The 12,584-nt window shown below is 47.1% G+C and overlaps 5 protein-coding genes across 6 annotated transcripts; 1 reads left to right on the top strand and 4 right to left on the bottom strand.

Annotated features, from left to right (window-relative positions):
• Positions 1-16: 16 nt before the first annotated feature.
• LOC6591274 (cilia- and flagella-associated protein 61) lies at positions 17-4,559 on the bottom strand. Its single transcript, XM_026987081.1, has 14 exons — positions 4,285-4,559; positions 3,906-4,208; positions 3,702-3,847; positions 3,507-3,666; positions 3,262-3,446; positions 2,904-3,202; positions 2,500-2,846; positions 2,248-2,440; positions 1,898-2,181; positions 1,598-1,834; positions 973-1,535; positions 759-922; positions 440-685; positions 17-379 (listed from the first exon to the last, which is right to left on the bottom strand). Exons 1-14 carry the CDS (start codon positions 4,557-4,559, stop codon positions 17-19), a joined length of 3,765 nt encoding a protein of 1,254 aa, XP_026842882.1.
• Positions 4,560-4,629: 70 nt separating this feature from the next.
• On the bottom strand, positions 4,630-9,382 carry LOC6591273 (cilia- and flagella-associated protein 61). Of its 2 annotated transcripts, none has more exons than XM_002015992.2 (14): positions 9,081-9,382; positions 8,703-9,017; positions 8,347-8,649; positions 8,179-8,286; positions 7,988-8,118; positions 7,639-7,922; positions 7,002-7,571; positions 6,666-6,949; positions 6,374-6,610; positions 5,734-6,317; positions 5,508-5,671; positions 5,192-5,443; positions 4,930-5,139; positions 4,630-4,867 (listed from the first exon to the last, which is right to left on the bottom strand). In XM_002015992.2, the coding sequence occupies exons 1-14, from the start codon at positions 9,344-9,346 to the stop codon at positions 4,646-4,648; spliced, it is 3,930 nt and encodes a 1,309-aa protein (XP_002016028.1). In that variant the 5' UTR covers positions 9,347-9,382; the 3' UTR covers positions 4,630-4,645. The 2 variants fall into 2 exon arrangements, with proteins under 2 accessions (XP_002016028.1, XP_026842595.1); XM_026986794.1 differs by having other exon boundaries at positions 7,657-7,922.
• LOC6591272 lies at positions 9,381-10,230 on the bottom strand. Its single transcript, XM_002015991.2, has 3 exons — positions 10,090-10,230; positions 9,903-10,031; positions 9,381-9,846 (listed from the first exon to the last, which is right to left on the bottom strand). The coding sequence occupies exons 1-3, from the start codon at positions 10,228-10,230 to the stop codon at positions 9,448-9,450; spliced, it is 669 nt and encodes a 222-aa protein (XP_002016027.1). The 3' UTR covers positions 9,381-9,447.
• A 254-nt stretch (positions 10,231-10,484) lies between these two features.
• On the top strand, positions 10,485-11,195 carry LOC6591271. Its single transcript, XM_002015990.1, has 3 exons — positions 10,485-10,526; positions 10,580-10,928; positions 10,987-11,195. Exons 1-3 carry the CDS (start codon positions 10,485-10,487, stop codon positions 11,193-11,195), a joined length of 600 nt encoding a protein of 199 aa, XP_002016026.1.
• Positions 11,196-11,480: 285 nt separating this feature from the next.
• LOC6591270 (general odorant-binding protein 68) lies at positions 11,481-12,300 on the bottom strand. The gene is made up of 3 exons (XM_002015989.2): positions 12,253-12,300; positions 11,846-12,200; positions 11,481-11,789 (listed from the first exon to the last, which is right to left on the bottom strand). The coding sequence occupies exons 1-3, from the start codon at positions 12,298-12,300 to the stop codon at positions 11,578-11,580; spliced, it is 615 nt and encodes a 204-aa protein (XP_002016025.1). The 3' UTR covers positions 11,481-11,577.
• Between the last annotated feature and the right edge of the window lie 284 nt (positions 12,301-12,584).

Here is a 12,584-nt window from a genome sequence, read left to right as displayed (position 1 = left end):
TTAGAAACGAGATATTTTACCATGTAGGAGCATTAAACTCCTCTGGCAGAGCAAACTCATTGACAAATTCCTTGCGATATGTTCGCACAAATTCAATCAAGTTATTCTCTAGCTTCATTCTCTGAGCCTCTTCCAAACTGTGTCTATTGTCTGCATCGCGTAAATTAGTGTTGGTATCCATCATCAATATGGCCAGCAATGACCGGCGGTTCTTCAACTGTAGATCCTGAAATCTTTCGTGCATTATAAGTTCTGTCCAGGGCTGTTCGAAATACTCCAGGAAATTCTCTATCCAGCCACTCTTCCACCGGTCCCTCATGTTATTCAGCAGAGCCACGTGCCGGCCGCAAAAGTATTCGAGAAACAATAAGCTTTTTTTCTAAAGAAGGAGCTACAAAGTTGATGCGATCCCAAATTAGCTACAACAGAAAACTATTACCTTTTTTGTGACGCACACAATCTCCATGACAATCATCTTGGGGTTCACTCGAACGCGACAGAAATCGCCATCCTGATACGTCGTCATGCTCTCCATATATTCACTAGACAGCTGAGCCTTAAGCAGGGGCTGGGGTGCAACTATCTTCACTACCTGGTAATCCAGCGGTAGACGGCCCGTGAATATATTCACCTTCGAGAAACGCTGCTGAGTCGATCCAGCCTGCATATTTAGGACGAAAGCCAGCTAAAGGAGACGACACTGAGTTTCTAGGAATCGTTCAGTACTGTTCAGTACTTTCGGAGCACTGAGGGCTTACCTTCTCAGCGCACTCTTGGGGATTGGTATGAGTGTACTGATAGTTGGGACTTGGAACCATGGTGATGTATTGGCCAATGGCATAAATATTGGGGTCGTTGGTACAATACTCGTTATTGACAATGATTTTTTTGTTTGACAGCTCAATTCCAGAGGCAAGCAGTACTGTGAAGGAATATAAATTAAAAAGTTAATTGCGAGTATTCATGATCTACTTCTCTCAAATCCTGAGCACATGAAACTCTCGTTAAAATTGATAAAGATATCACAGTTCAAAACGATTAGTTTCTGACTGGGAATGAGCTGGAACTCTACGCTCTCGATGTTAGCCTTATTGGGGAAGAAGATTAGTCTGCTAAAGTTGGCGGACAAGTAAATTTCTATGCCCAAATCGGCCACCATCTCTATGAGAATCGGATCCAACCCAGCGTCCTCTCTGGGATAAAGGATTTGTTCGGATACCACCGGAATATGCGGCTGCACATATGTGATGTCCTTTGGCTGGCAGCCATGGGTAACAAGAAAGTTGATGCACTCGTACACGGCCAGACTGTAGCCATAGATGATAATCGGAGTGCACAGGTAATCGTTTTCAAATAAGTTCTGCAGCTTGTGGTAGAGTATTACTTTGTCGAGGCGATAATTAATGACTGAATAGTTGTGCGGCATTGCGACAGTGGTGTCCTCGTCTTTTAACCCGTACCTAATGTCATTTAGCAGAAGTAACCTTTCGTAGCGGATATTACAGCTGTCCGACAAGCGAATCACCTTCTCAGTCCTGCAAATTATCAAAGGGAGATCAGAGTCATCAGAGAAATTACTCACGTCAGGTAGACCCACCGATCGATAGACTCCAGATTGCCAGGAACAAACTGCACCCAGTGCCGCAGATCCATTCGGTGCGTGGCGTCCTTCACAAAGGGACAGCTGGAGCCAATGCTCACATAGCATAGCTTGTTCCCCTTACAATAGCTACAACTGAAGTCGGAATCATAGGCCGCCTCCACCACGCCATGTGGCACTATCACTGTGATATCGACCATGGGCAGGCAGTTGTATCGCTTGAAATTGGCAAAGCTACATACGATTCAGTTTTATTTCATTATTAAATTTCATTTCATGGCTACCTGCAGCACTTACTCTTTACTGTTCCAACCAAAGATAATATGGCGCAGGAAGGCCCGACATATATCAGAGAAGCCCACAATGACCAACGGACTGGGAATGCCCATCGGCTTGCTGGGCAACAGATTGTGGCAGACGACGTGCAGATGATCGCTGATGAAGTTGATTTTTGGGAAATTAACCGTATCAATCTGTCGCTTAATACCGTCCGTGTCGTTTTGCGGAAACCAATTCCTCGTCACCCGACGCGGCTCCACAGGCATCATGTTGTACATTAGATCGTTGGGCAACGAAAGGCCCTACAAAATTGAAAGAAACCAAAACTATAGATTGACTGTAGTAAGGCAGGAGGCAGTTCAACCCACCATAAATTGGTGGAAGTAATATAGTTCTCGATAATTATCTTGGATTGCCACAGATCGAACGATTATGTCACACCAGATGTGGAAAAGAGGATGCAGCTTGAATATGACGATCTCCCCGCGCCTGTAAGTCAGAAAGAACTCATCCCGAGGCAGAAAGAATTTCTTGCTGAGAGCGTCATAGTCAGTAAAGGGCCTGGAGGATACGAGAGAATAGACTTATTGCGGCAGCACCCCTAATTCACTTTCACTAACCGCAACACAATAAAACCAACTATAGTGCGGGATTTGGAGTTGCCGCAGTGTATGGTATAGCAGGTGAATTCGGTTTCGTCGTTGCTGAAAATGTCTGAGAAGATTTGGTCAATGATTTGACACCCCTCCGGTGGTATCTGGGTAGACACTGTCCAACTTATCCCACTCTCCTGATCCCCGTCGGGATATACAGTCTCCTTAGAAGGAGACGGTAACCGCAACAGGGTTGTAATTTCATCGAGTTCACTCTTCTTCAGGGGAAAAATGTGTAGGTCCCCAAACAGAGTGCAGCGGTGAGCAACGAATAGACTATCCGATACAGTGCTATTGGGACGATGTGCAGTCCGCTGGAAAAACAATGGATGCTGGAACCCAGTGGCTATGAGAACTTCTCTTGTACTCACCAAGAAAAACCTAATCAACTCTCTCAGACTCTTGGACCCCGTCGATGTGTGTGGCACTCTGAGCACACAGTAATCGAGCTCCGGAAATGCGCTGAACATGGCAGAAAGATAGAAAAATGTAAACTCAATCCTCACCTTAGGATTCAGATTGAACATCTTCAGCAGAAATGCGCTGGAGGCCCTCCTGAAGTACTGGACTGCATTTTCTTTATCGTAGTGCTCTTCGTCGTTTGGCAGATCGAAGGCAATCTCCAATATCTCCGGTTCTGCGTTCATATAGTAATGACCCTTGCGCAGATCTAAAAATATTTAATTACAAATTCCACAGATTCGGTCTTTGAGATAGAGTCGAACCCACCATCGTAGATGGACTTATAGCGGGAGGTAAGAAGATGGCTATGCCTTAGCTGGAAGTCAGTCTCTAACGGATTATTCGTGAACATTATACTGGACATAGTCGTGGCGCTGCCCGTTGAAGTTTTCTGTTTTCCGATTAGTACGGACTCTGAATATAGATCTTTATACGGCTTAGTGTGCGCCGAACTGAAAAGTCAGACCTCAAAGAATTCAATCCTGTAGTAATGCAATGTTCAAACCACTCACATGACTTCGAAGGTAACCCGGCCATGTTTGGCTCCAGGCGTGCATCGAGTAAGGTTACCGAGTCGATCCAGATGAAAGTTTTTTGCCAGTAGCTCCACATCCAGCTTGTCCGTTAGCCACATCAGGCCTGCGATAGAGTCGGCCAACTGTTTGGAGATTTCTCTGCACAGTACTTTAAAGTGGGGCTCAAAAAACTTACCTCAGCAACGACGATTAGCTCGTTTTGCCCAGTTCTTTCTGAGGCGAGAAGCTCCTCGGCTATGTAGAAATCTCCATTTTGCTTCCGTAGCTCCGGCTCCTCGTGGTCTATCATCTCCACAATGTCGTCGTTGTCCTCGGGTCTGTGCGGTGAAAAAGGGCTTAAGCGAGAGCGAAATTCCCTTATTCACAGGGCCTTACAGTGCCTTCCGAAAGGAGATGGTTGGCATGACGTCTCTGCGATTGATTATAATAATCGAAGGAAGACCTCTTTGTTCCGATAATATAAACAACTTGGGGTAATATATCTGGCCGTACGCTTGTACGGAATCATATGCATCGGTCCTTTGGAGATTTGGTGGCATAGCGATAATCAAAAAATGTACTTTGTGTTCGTTGTAGAATAACTCCATGATGATGTCTATTAGAATGGTGGGATGGTCATTCCGACAGATGAAAAAGTTTAAGAACATCGAGTTCAGCAGACTGAGGGGCAGGTCCAAGCTGCAAAGAGAGAGAGAGATGGAGAGAAAGAGAGATCAATCAAAAAAGAGTTTACCGGGTGGTTTCATAAACCTACCAGAAGCGGGCACTTAGCCAGTGCAGCCACAGGTCGTTGGCCAGCACTGGAATGTTGGGGTGAATGTTGAACTCGCAGTACGCCAGAAGGCTGGTGAATTGGTTGGGATCGTAGACAATCAGCCGATAGGCTTGATGCTCAGAGAACAGCTGCATCAGGGGAGGCCTCCTCTTCTCACCGAAGTGACGGGTACTAGAAGAGCTGTATAGAGTCTCTATTCGGGGCAGATCCTGGATCCCAGCCATCCGAATCACATAGTTTGTTGACTTAGCCATTTAATGGTTGCTCAGATAATACAAATATATATTTTAAATGGTTCACACAACATGGAAAAAGACTACTTGGTTATAGACGGTTTGAGCTACATATCTATGGTCACTTCTTCGATCTCTGCCTCCGTCTCAGGATCGCTGTCCCATCCCGCTGTACCGGGAGTCAGGAAGTCCTCGGGCAATGCAAACGGATGATGGAAGTCCCTTCGGTGTTCTCGCAGGAAATTGAGAAGCTTTTGCTCCAAGTACCGCTTGTTCAGCGTTATAAAGTCCTGCACGGCCACATCCATGAAGGGGTTGCGGTTCGCTTTCTACAAGGTTCGTCCATAAGTAAGCAAAGAGGCGCAGATAACACGGCTGTCGGAATACGTACATTTAGGTTGGAGGTGGCTACTGGCCTCAGAAGCTCATGATTCTTCTCCTGCAAGTCCTGGAAGTTCTCGTGCATAATCAGCTCCGTCCAGGGCTCCTGGAAGAACATCAGGAAACAATCGATTGTCTTGGCGCTGAAGCGAGCCTTCAAATTGTTGAGCAGCAGCTCGTGCCTTCCGCAGAAGTGCTCCAGGTAATCCAAGTGTGCGGCCTGAAATTGAGAGGAATAGAGGTCATCCATATTCGAGGCGACACAGTCATACCTTATTGCTGACCACCACAATCTCGTCCACTAGCATGGTGTGTGCCAAGCAGACCCGGCAAAAGGTGTTGTCCTTATAGGTGGTGAGGTTGCAAGCAAACTCCGGGGGAAGCTGAGAGGCGAGGTAGCGACGTGGCATGGTCACTTTTGTAATGACATAGTTGAGTGGCAGCAGTGCCTGAAAGAACAGCGGCTCCGAGTACTTGTATTCGAAGTTATCCGGCTTGGGAGTTAGATTCAGGATGTGCATCAGCTAAAAGGAAGAGGATCAATCTCTTTGGCTAATCTCTAGTAAACGGATCAGATTACTTTCCCACCTTGCGGCCCAGCTCCCTCTCGCTGGTGTACTTGTACTGGTAGTTGGGCGCGCCCTTCATTTGGATGAACTTACCCACTGCGTAGATGTTTGGGTCGTTGGTCTGGAAGTCCTCGTTCACTAAAATATCGTCCTTGCGCAACTGAATGCCACATTGCTTCAGCACTTACGAGGAAGGATCGATAGGAAATTATTAAGTGTCGTCTGCGTTGAGATTGAGTACTCACACTTCTTCCTTCTAGGTGCCATGTGCCCCTCGTCGAATGCAATGAAGAGATCGCATTCGAAGGAGGTCTGTTTTTTGCTGGGGAAGTGCTCGAAGACCACTTCCATGATGAAGTGGAATGAATCGTCCTCCACCCAGCGTACAAAGTCATGGTCTTCGACTAGCTCTATCCCAGAGTCAATGAGGATATCGTCCAAGATGTACTGAAGGTTCTTGTCCCAGTATGGATTCTTCAGCTTCTCCTCCGCAGTTATGCCGGTGATGCGACGTGGCTGGACCAACATGATGCGCGAAGGCTCTACGCCGTGGCTGGTCAAAAAGGCAATGCATTCGTAGGTCTGCAGATTAGATCCGTATACGAGTATCTTGTATGTGCGGGGCATCTCCTCCAGCACCGCCCGGACCTTGTAGAACAGCAACAACTTCTTGAGCCTTGAGTTTATTTCCACGAAGTTGCATGGCAGATTCTTGGCCATCGCTGATCTCGAATTTAGTGTCCTCATGGCAAAGTCCTTATAGCACGCCAGCAACAATGTGTCGTAATAGATCTCGCAGCTGTTCTCCAGTTTTACGAACTTCTTCTCCCTACAAATACCCAACGTAATACCCATAACATGCTACGCAGGGAACGGATTCCAAACCTGTTGATAAAATCAATCCTCCCCGGTACAAAGTGCACCCAGTGGCGCAGATCCATGCGGATAGTCACATCTCTCACGTAGCACGAGACGTTTTGGAAGGACAAGTAGCAGGTGCCAGAATTGCAGCAATATGGGCACTGGAATATGCCGTCGAACTCGGCCTCCACAACTCCCGGCATGGTGATCACTGTCACCTGGACGCGGGGCAAACAGGTGTACGTCTCTGAATTCTGGTGACTACGAGGAGACTTTGGGTAGCTTATGCGAAAGAAGACATTACAATGGCACTCACTCCTTGCTGTTCCACTGGAAGACCAGCTGTCGCAGAAATGCCTTGGCCACATCGGTAAAGCCAATAACTACGAGTCTCTCGCTATTGCCAAACCATTTTGTGGGGTTCAATTTGTGGCGATAGATGATCAGGTGATCCTGGTAGAAATTATGCACGGTCAGATTCAGTCTCTCCTTTAAAGTATCTTCTTCCTTAGGGACTCTGAATGTGGTCGGACTCTTTTTCATGGGATTCGGTTCGACGACTGTCATCATCTTCTTCAGGTCATTCGTAAACTGGTGACCCTGCGAGTAAATTATATAGTAGACATGGAGTCTCTTGAAGTCGGGTACCTACATTAGGCGAGGAAACAAAGTAATAATCCCGGTAGCTCGTTTTCATAGCCAGATCCCGAAATATCAGATCGCTACTAATCATAAATAGGGGATGCAGCCGCAACGAAATGATCTCGGCCCGCAAAAAATTCAGATAATTTTGGTGCCTGGGCAGATGGTAGTGATAATGGAGATGATGGTGGCTCCGAAACTGGCGTAGCACCACGAATCCAATGGCGGTATTCTCCCTGGCCGCCTTGGCCGAGTTGCCGCACCGAATGGTATAGACGGCGAACTCACTGAGCTCATTCTCCAGGACATCCTTCATGACGGCGGTGATCACTTCAAGTTCGTTCTTCAGCTCAGCGCTCTCATTGATCTTGGAGGTGTAGGAGAAACTGCTTCCTGTTGAGGAGCCGGAGCTCCCGTCCGACTTCACGTCCGATACACTGGGACCGACGGCCAGGGCTTGAATCACAGCGACGTCCTCCTTCTGCAGTTCATACAAGCTTATCTCCCCGAATATTGTGCTGCGATGGGTGATGTACACCTCTTCCGGATTAGCCACCTCACTGGGGCGAGAGGCAACTGGCTGAAACGGGAAGTTGCAGATATAAATATTCATCTATGCTTAAGAGTTGACAACGGTTGTGGCTAACCATAAAGTATTTGAGCACCTCTACGTGGCTGCGTATGGACTTGGTTTCCTTCGAGATCAGCATCATGCAGTAGTCGCGGTCGGGAAAGGCACAGAACATGGCTACCACGCTGTTGAACAAGCGTTCCAGCGGAAAATCCTTGCGCGCCGCAATGTACTTCAGGACAAACACATTCGATGCCGCATCAAGGGCCAACTCAGATCCCCGTGGATGCATACCGGCACTGTAAACTACACTAATGGATTTTAGCTCTTTGCTAATGTAGTATTCGGAGTTCGAAAGTTCTGCAAGAAAAAAGCGAAGGAGAAAGATATGTGTATGTTCCGTTCAGTAGCAATTGATGACGTACTTCCAATGATGTATTTCATTTTCGAAAAGAGGCTCTCACGCATAAAGAACCTATTCGATCCGCTTGTGTAGTTAGCCTCAATAATTGTGCCATGAATGGAGCTGACTTTCGCCTTTCCACCACTGTAAACGCTGCGGATATACTCGTATCTTTAGGGTATGCTAAAAGGACTAGGTCAATAATTTGCGCACCTTAGGCCACTGTCGTTCTTTTGCAAGCCGCCCAGAATGGTCATAGCAGACAGATCGTCAAGAGCATCTGAGGTGAACAGGCAGGCGGCGTTCTTGGCCTGGACAGAGCTAATGGCCGGGTATCTAAGTTCAGGAGACTGTTTTTTGTTGTTAAAGATGAAAACTTACGAAACGTTGAACATCTCTACATGGACCGACTGACCCTCGATAGTTTTGACCAGATTGCCAAAGGATTCCAGTTCATAGTTCGTCACATAGAAGCGGATGTCGATGTCTGTCGACAGCCAGATGAAAACGGCTGTTTCGATCTCCTGGCAGTCGTTCTCGGTCTCCGCCACGATCAGAAAACTCTTCTCCCTCCCACTATCCGTGCGCAGTATCTCCTCGGCTATGTAAAAGTCTCCCAGCTCCTCACGCATCTCGGGATATTCGTACTCGTGTATTGCCACAATGTCATCATTATCCTCGGGCCTGCAATACCAAGCTTCTGATTAAGATGGCTTTAAGCAAAAGTAGCAGCTTACAAGGCCTTTCGGTAGGTGATCTTTCGCATTAGCTTAAAACGATAGACGATATAGAGTTCCTGCGTATTGAAGTTGTTCTCAACGGAGAACTCGCGTGGATAGTAGACATCGGCATACTTCTCCAAGTCATCAAACGTCTCCACATAGTAGGTGGGCTGGGCAATCGATGGATTTTTGACTGTGATGAGAAACCAAACCCTATTCTCCCTATAGAAAAGTTCCCTCAGAATGCTGGCTATGGCGTCGTCATTCTCGCTCTTATAGACACAAAAGTTAAAAAACATCGTGTTCAAAAAACTAAGCGGCATAGTGAGGCTGCAGGGGAGTATGTCTAAAATAAGCAGTTGTTAATCGGTGTGGTTTCATCCGTGGATTTACCAATATCTGACGGACAGCCACTCTAGCCAGCAATCGCTGGGTAGCGCATCGATCGCGGGATAGTTGCGGAACTCCGCATAGGCAATCATGCTGGATGTCTCCCTATGGAGCACCACCATCCGGTAGGTCTGATAGCATTTGAAGAGCTTAGCCTTTTCCACGTATTTGGGGCGAATGTTGCCGAACCATTTGACGGTGGGCGAGTGGATGAGTGTGTCGATTGCATCCAAGTCATAGATGTCCGCTGTACGCACATGATAATCCATTTCGGAGCAGTAGCGCTATAAATGTGTATCCGACTATGTTGTAACCTGTTGTGACGGGAAAGTCCCTACGTTTATTCGAACTACATTACAACTTTCAACTTTCAGATCGTGCTTTTCGTGGGTGGTGCTATGCCATCGATGAGATAGCACTTGTCCTTGGCATCCTCGCACTGGTCCTTGGTCCCTGCCTTTTCGGTGCCCTCCCAGCGGAAGTACGGACACTCGTGCTTCTGATGGTAGTCGCTCTGGCAGAGAAACACCATCAGGAGGTAGGGCCGACAAGCATTCTTGAGCAAGGCCTTGGCCCCGGGACTCGCCTTCAGCATATTGTAGATGCCCATAGCATCTTTGCGGCAATGCTCGAACATGTTGATGTGGTACTCCTTCTCTTTGGGCCGATCCGCGTATGTGGTCTCCGCATCCAGCTTCACCATCTTCATATTGATCGTGTCACTCTTTCCAATGTACTTCTTCTGCTTGTAGAGGCACTCTACGAAACACTGAAAGAGATTCAGTTCAGGAAACTATCTATCTATACATCCTTGTAAATACAAACCGAGAGAAAGCGCAGGGTTTTTCCGACATCGCTGTCGCCGTCTGGTGGCAGCTTGGATGAGTGAATGGTGAAGCATTTGACCAGCTCCTCCTCCTCCCCGATGTAGAGCTCCGAGCAGCAGCCGTTCCGCTGTTAATAGATGGTATGTTAATGATTATCCCTGTAAATATTTTCCACTACTAATCACCTCCTTGCCGCACTTTTCCTCACTTAGATCCTCGCCGGAGCTGGAGCTGGAGATGCTGCTAGACTCTTCAGAATCCTGCCCCGCGACCATGGCCACCAAGAGAAGAGGCAGCAGCCAGGAACAACTCGTGCGGTTAACCATCGTTCTTTAAATGGAATCGCATTGAGGTTCGGTTGGAATTTATAACATCCGCTGATCTAATTACCTCCAATATTAAATTGGCCACGTAATTGGATTGCTTAATTAAATGTAACAAATGAGACTTTAAATCTGTCCAAGTACAATGAGTAGAAACGCATTCACAGACATTTTGATGGACCGCCATTTCCTGACGATTTATCAACCCTCCATAAAAGCATTCAGAACCTGCAGATAACTTCAGTATAAGCAGAACAATGAAGCCTACAGTTCTATTGACTTTCGCCTGCCTGATCTGGGTAAGCGGATAGTCGTATATCCTAATTTGTGAGTCCTTAAGTTTGCTTTTCAGTTCGCCAGTGGCATTAGCATTGACTGCGAAAATCCCGAGGCCATCAACGAGGAGCACATTCACTACTGTTGCAAGCATCCCGACGGACACAATGACATCATCGAGAAGTGCGCCAAGGAGACGGGATTCCAGCTGCCCAGCCAGACCGAGGAGGCGATGGTGGACATCACAGCGGATCGGGCCATTCGAGGCACCTGCTTTGGCAAGTGTGTCTTTGGCAGTCTGAACTTCATGAAAGGTGAAGAGTTGGACATGGAGGCGGTGCGCAATTACTTCAGCTCCAAGTTTGCCGATGATTCGGAGTACGCCAAGGAAATGATCAGCGCCTTTGACCACTGTCATGGCAAGAGTAAGTGCCATATACCATATGCTTAATTGATCATCTTGACACATCCCTGCTATCCAAGGTGAGGAAAACACCTCCAAGTTCCTGTCGAAGCCCATCTTCCGCCAGATGTCCCATCAATTCTGTGAGCCCAAGTCGAGTGTGGTATTGGCCTGCGTGATCAGACAGTTCTTCCACAACTGCCCAGCCGATCGTTGGTACAAGACCAAGGAGTGTGAGGATACTCTAGCGTTCAGCAAGAAATGTCATGATTCTTTGGCCACTCTTTAAAAGAATATGTAGTAAAGAATATAAAAAAAGTATCTTATTCAATTTTAAATACATTTGTGCGTGTTTTTCTTGAGAATCAGTAGAAGATGATCTCTATCCCAAATATTCCTCTAAAGGTAAACTACAAGGACCATTCTCTAAACATCGATTATTCGATAGCTCCGCTTTTATTGAACAGATATTAATATGATTAGCTTTATAACAGTATTTTGTTAAAATCAAGGAAATAAGGTTATAGGAAAAACCTTCCGGATATCGAATGTATCCTCTTTTAATGTTTAACTTTCAATCTATATATTTCAATGATCCTTTAATGATTTCTGTACCCATAAAAGCATGTTTTCTCAAGTGTTTTCGAAGACTTTCCTTAAAAGTCCCTTCCTCACATGGTGGTTAGGACATCTTTGCACTTCTTGGCAAAGGCCCGCGTCTCCTCGCATTCGGTGGAATTCGACCAACGGCTCTGGGGGCAGTTGTGGAAGAAATTGTATATCACACAAGAGAGGATCACACTGGAGGCGGGCTTGCAAAATTTCCCCGTGCCGAAGGCCCTCACAATGGGCAGAGACAGAAACTGCGATGCGGCATCCTCAGCTGGAAAGGATGTGCCACATGGATTAAGAGCTTCTTCTTCGCGAAATTGAACTCACTATTGGAGTGGCATTTCTGGAATGCGTTCAGCATTTCCGTCTCGTACTCGGCATCCGTTTTGTGGTACTTCTTGTAGTGGGTGTGGACGGCAATCATGTCCAGGGAGTCGTTGCTGTCCAGCAGCTTGTAGTGATCGAAGACGCACTTGCCCCAGCAGGTGCCCACCATGGCCTGATCCACGGTGACATCCTCCATGGCCTCTTCCTCGGTGGAAGGTAGTCGGAAACTTGTCTGCTTGGCGCACATCTCGGTAACCTCGTCATGCCCGTCGGGATGCTTGCAGCAGTAGTGGATGTGGTCCTCATGAATGCGCTCCACATGCCGGCAATGGACGCGAATTGCCGAGAGTCTCCCCTACATTAGTGAAAAATCAATCAGTAGCTCTATTCTGATTTTAGCTACCCACCAGGAGCTGGGCCACAGCCAAGCAGAACACAAAGGTTGCCCTCACCATTTTTGAAAACTGTGAAACCCCTCGCTGGCCCGGGCCGACTTTATACCGGCCCACCGTTCCCCATTGATGGACAGACCTAATGGCCCCCACAATGCTCCGACATTAATTTGATTTGGGGCCCATTATTATGGCAACAGACCTGACGACAGTCGACGAGAGGTCGTGGCACTGTCATAGCGACGCCGTCACGCAATTTATTATTAATTTTCCGAGGCGCGGCTGTCGCTCGCCTTATTAGTCAGAAATTGGCCTTTGAAATTTGATAAGTCGATTTGGGCAATCAT

Source organism: Drosophila persimilis, unplaced genomic scaffold, assembly GCF_003286085.1.
Source record: "Drosophila persimilis strain 14011-0111.01,24,50 unplaced genomic scaffold, DperRS2 tig00000002-arrow-pilon, whole genome shotgun sequence".
Lineage (NCBI taxonomy): Eukaryota > Metazoa > Arthropoda > Insecta > Diptera > Drosophilidae > Drosophila > Drosophila persimilis.
Note: the sequence above shows the minus strand (reverse complement) of the source record. Positions and strands in the feature narration are given on the sequence as shown.

What these genes read in the sequence shown, in the direction of transcription:
- LOC6591270 (XM_002015989.2), bottom strand. Translation starts at nt 12,300, where the DNA reads ATGGTGAGGGCAACCTTTGTGTTCTGCTTGGCTGTGGCCCAGCTCCTG. An exon ending in TGGCTGTGGCCCAGCTCCTG is followed by an intron (nt 12,201 to 12,252) that starts GTGGGTAGCTAA and finishes TCACTAATGTAG; the next exon opens with GGGAGACTCTCGGCAATTCG. An exon ending in CCAGAAATGCCACTCCAATA is followed by an intron (nt 11,790 to 11,845) that starts GTGAGTTCAATT and finishes CATCCTTTCCAG; the next exon opens with CTGAGGATGCCGCATCGCAG.
- LOC6591272 (XM_002015991.2), bottom strand. Translation starts at nt 10,230, where the DNA reads ATGGTTAACCGCACGAGTTGTTCCTGGCTGCTGCCTCTTCTCTTGGTG. An exon ending in AGGAAAAGTGCGGCAAGGAG is followed by an intron (nt 10,032 to 10,089) that starts GTGATTAGTAGT and finishes ATCTATTAACAG; the next exon opens with CGGAACGGCTGCTGCTCGGA. An exon ending in AAACCCTGCGCTTTCTCTCG is followed by an intron (nt 9,847 to 9,902) that starts GTTTGTATTTAC and finishes AATCTCTTTCAG; the next exon opens with TGTTTCGTAGAGTGCCTCTA.
- LOC6591273 (XM_002015992.2), bottom strand. Translation starts at nt 9,346, where the DNA reads ATGGATTATCATGTGCGTACAGCGGACATCTATGACTTGGATGCAATC. An exon ending in TTCCAGTGGAACAGCAAGGA is followed by an intron (nt 6,611 to 6,665) that starts GTGAGTGCCATT and finishes GTCTCCTCGTAG; the next exon opens with TCACCAGAATTCAGAGACGT. An exon ending in GGCACCTAGAAGGAAGAAGT is followed by an intron (nt 5,672 to 5,733) that starts GTGAGTACTCAA and finishes CTTCCTCGTAAG; the next exon opens with TGCTGAAGCAATGTGGCATT.
- LOC6591271 (XM_002015990.1), top strand. Translation starts at nt 10,485, where the DNA reads ATGAAGCCTACAGTTCTATTGACTTTCGCCTGCCTGATCTGG. An exon ending in CTTTCGCCTGCCTGATCTGG is followed by an intron (nt 10,527 to 10,579) that starts GTAAGCGGATAG and finishes TTTGCTTTTCAG; the next exon opens with TTCGCCAGTGGCATTAGCAT. An exon ending in TGACCACTGTCATGGCAAGA is followed by an intron (nt 10,929 to 10,986) that starts GTAAGTGCCATA and finishes CTGCTATCCAAG; the next exon opens with GTGAGGAAAACACCTCCAAG.
- LOC6591274 (XM_026987081.1), bottom strand. Translation starts at nt 4,559, where the DNA reads ATGGCTAAGTCAACAAACTATGTGATTCGGATGGCTGGGATCCAGGAT. An exon ending in CTATAAGTCCATCTACGATG is followed by an intron (nt 3,203 to 3,261) that starts GTGGGTTCGACT and finishes AAATATTTTTAG; the next exon opens with ATCTGCGCAAGGGTCATTAC. An exon ending in GTTGGTTTTATTGTGTTGCG is followed by an intron (nt 2,441 to 2,499) that starts GTTAGTGAAAGT and finishes CGTATCCTCCAG; the next exon opens with GCCCTTTACTGACTATGACG.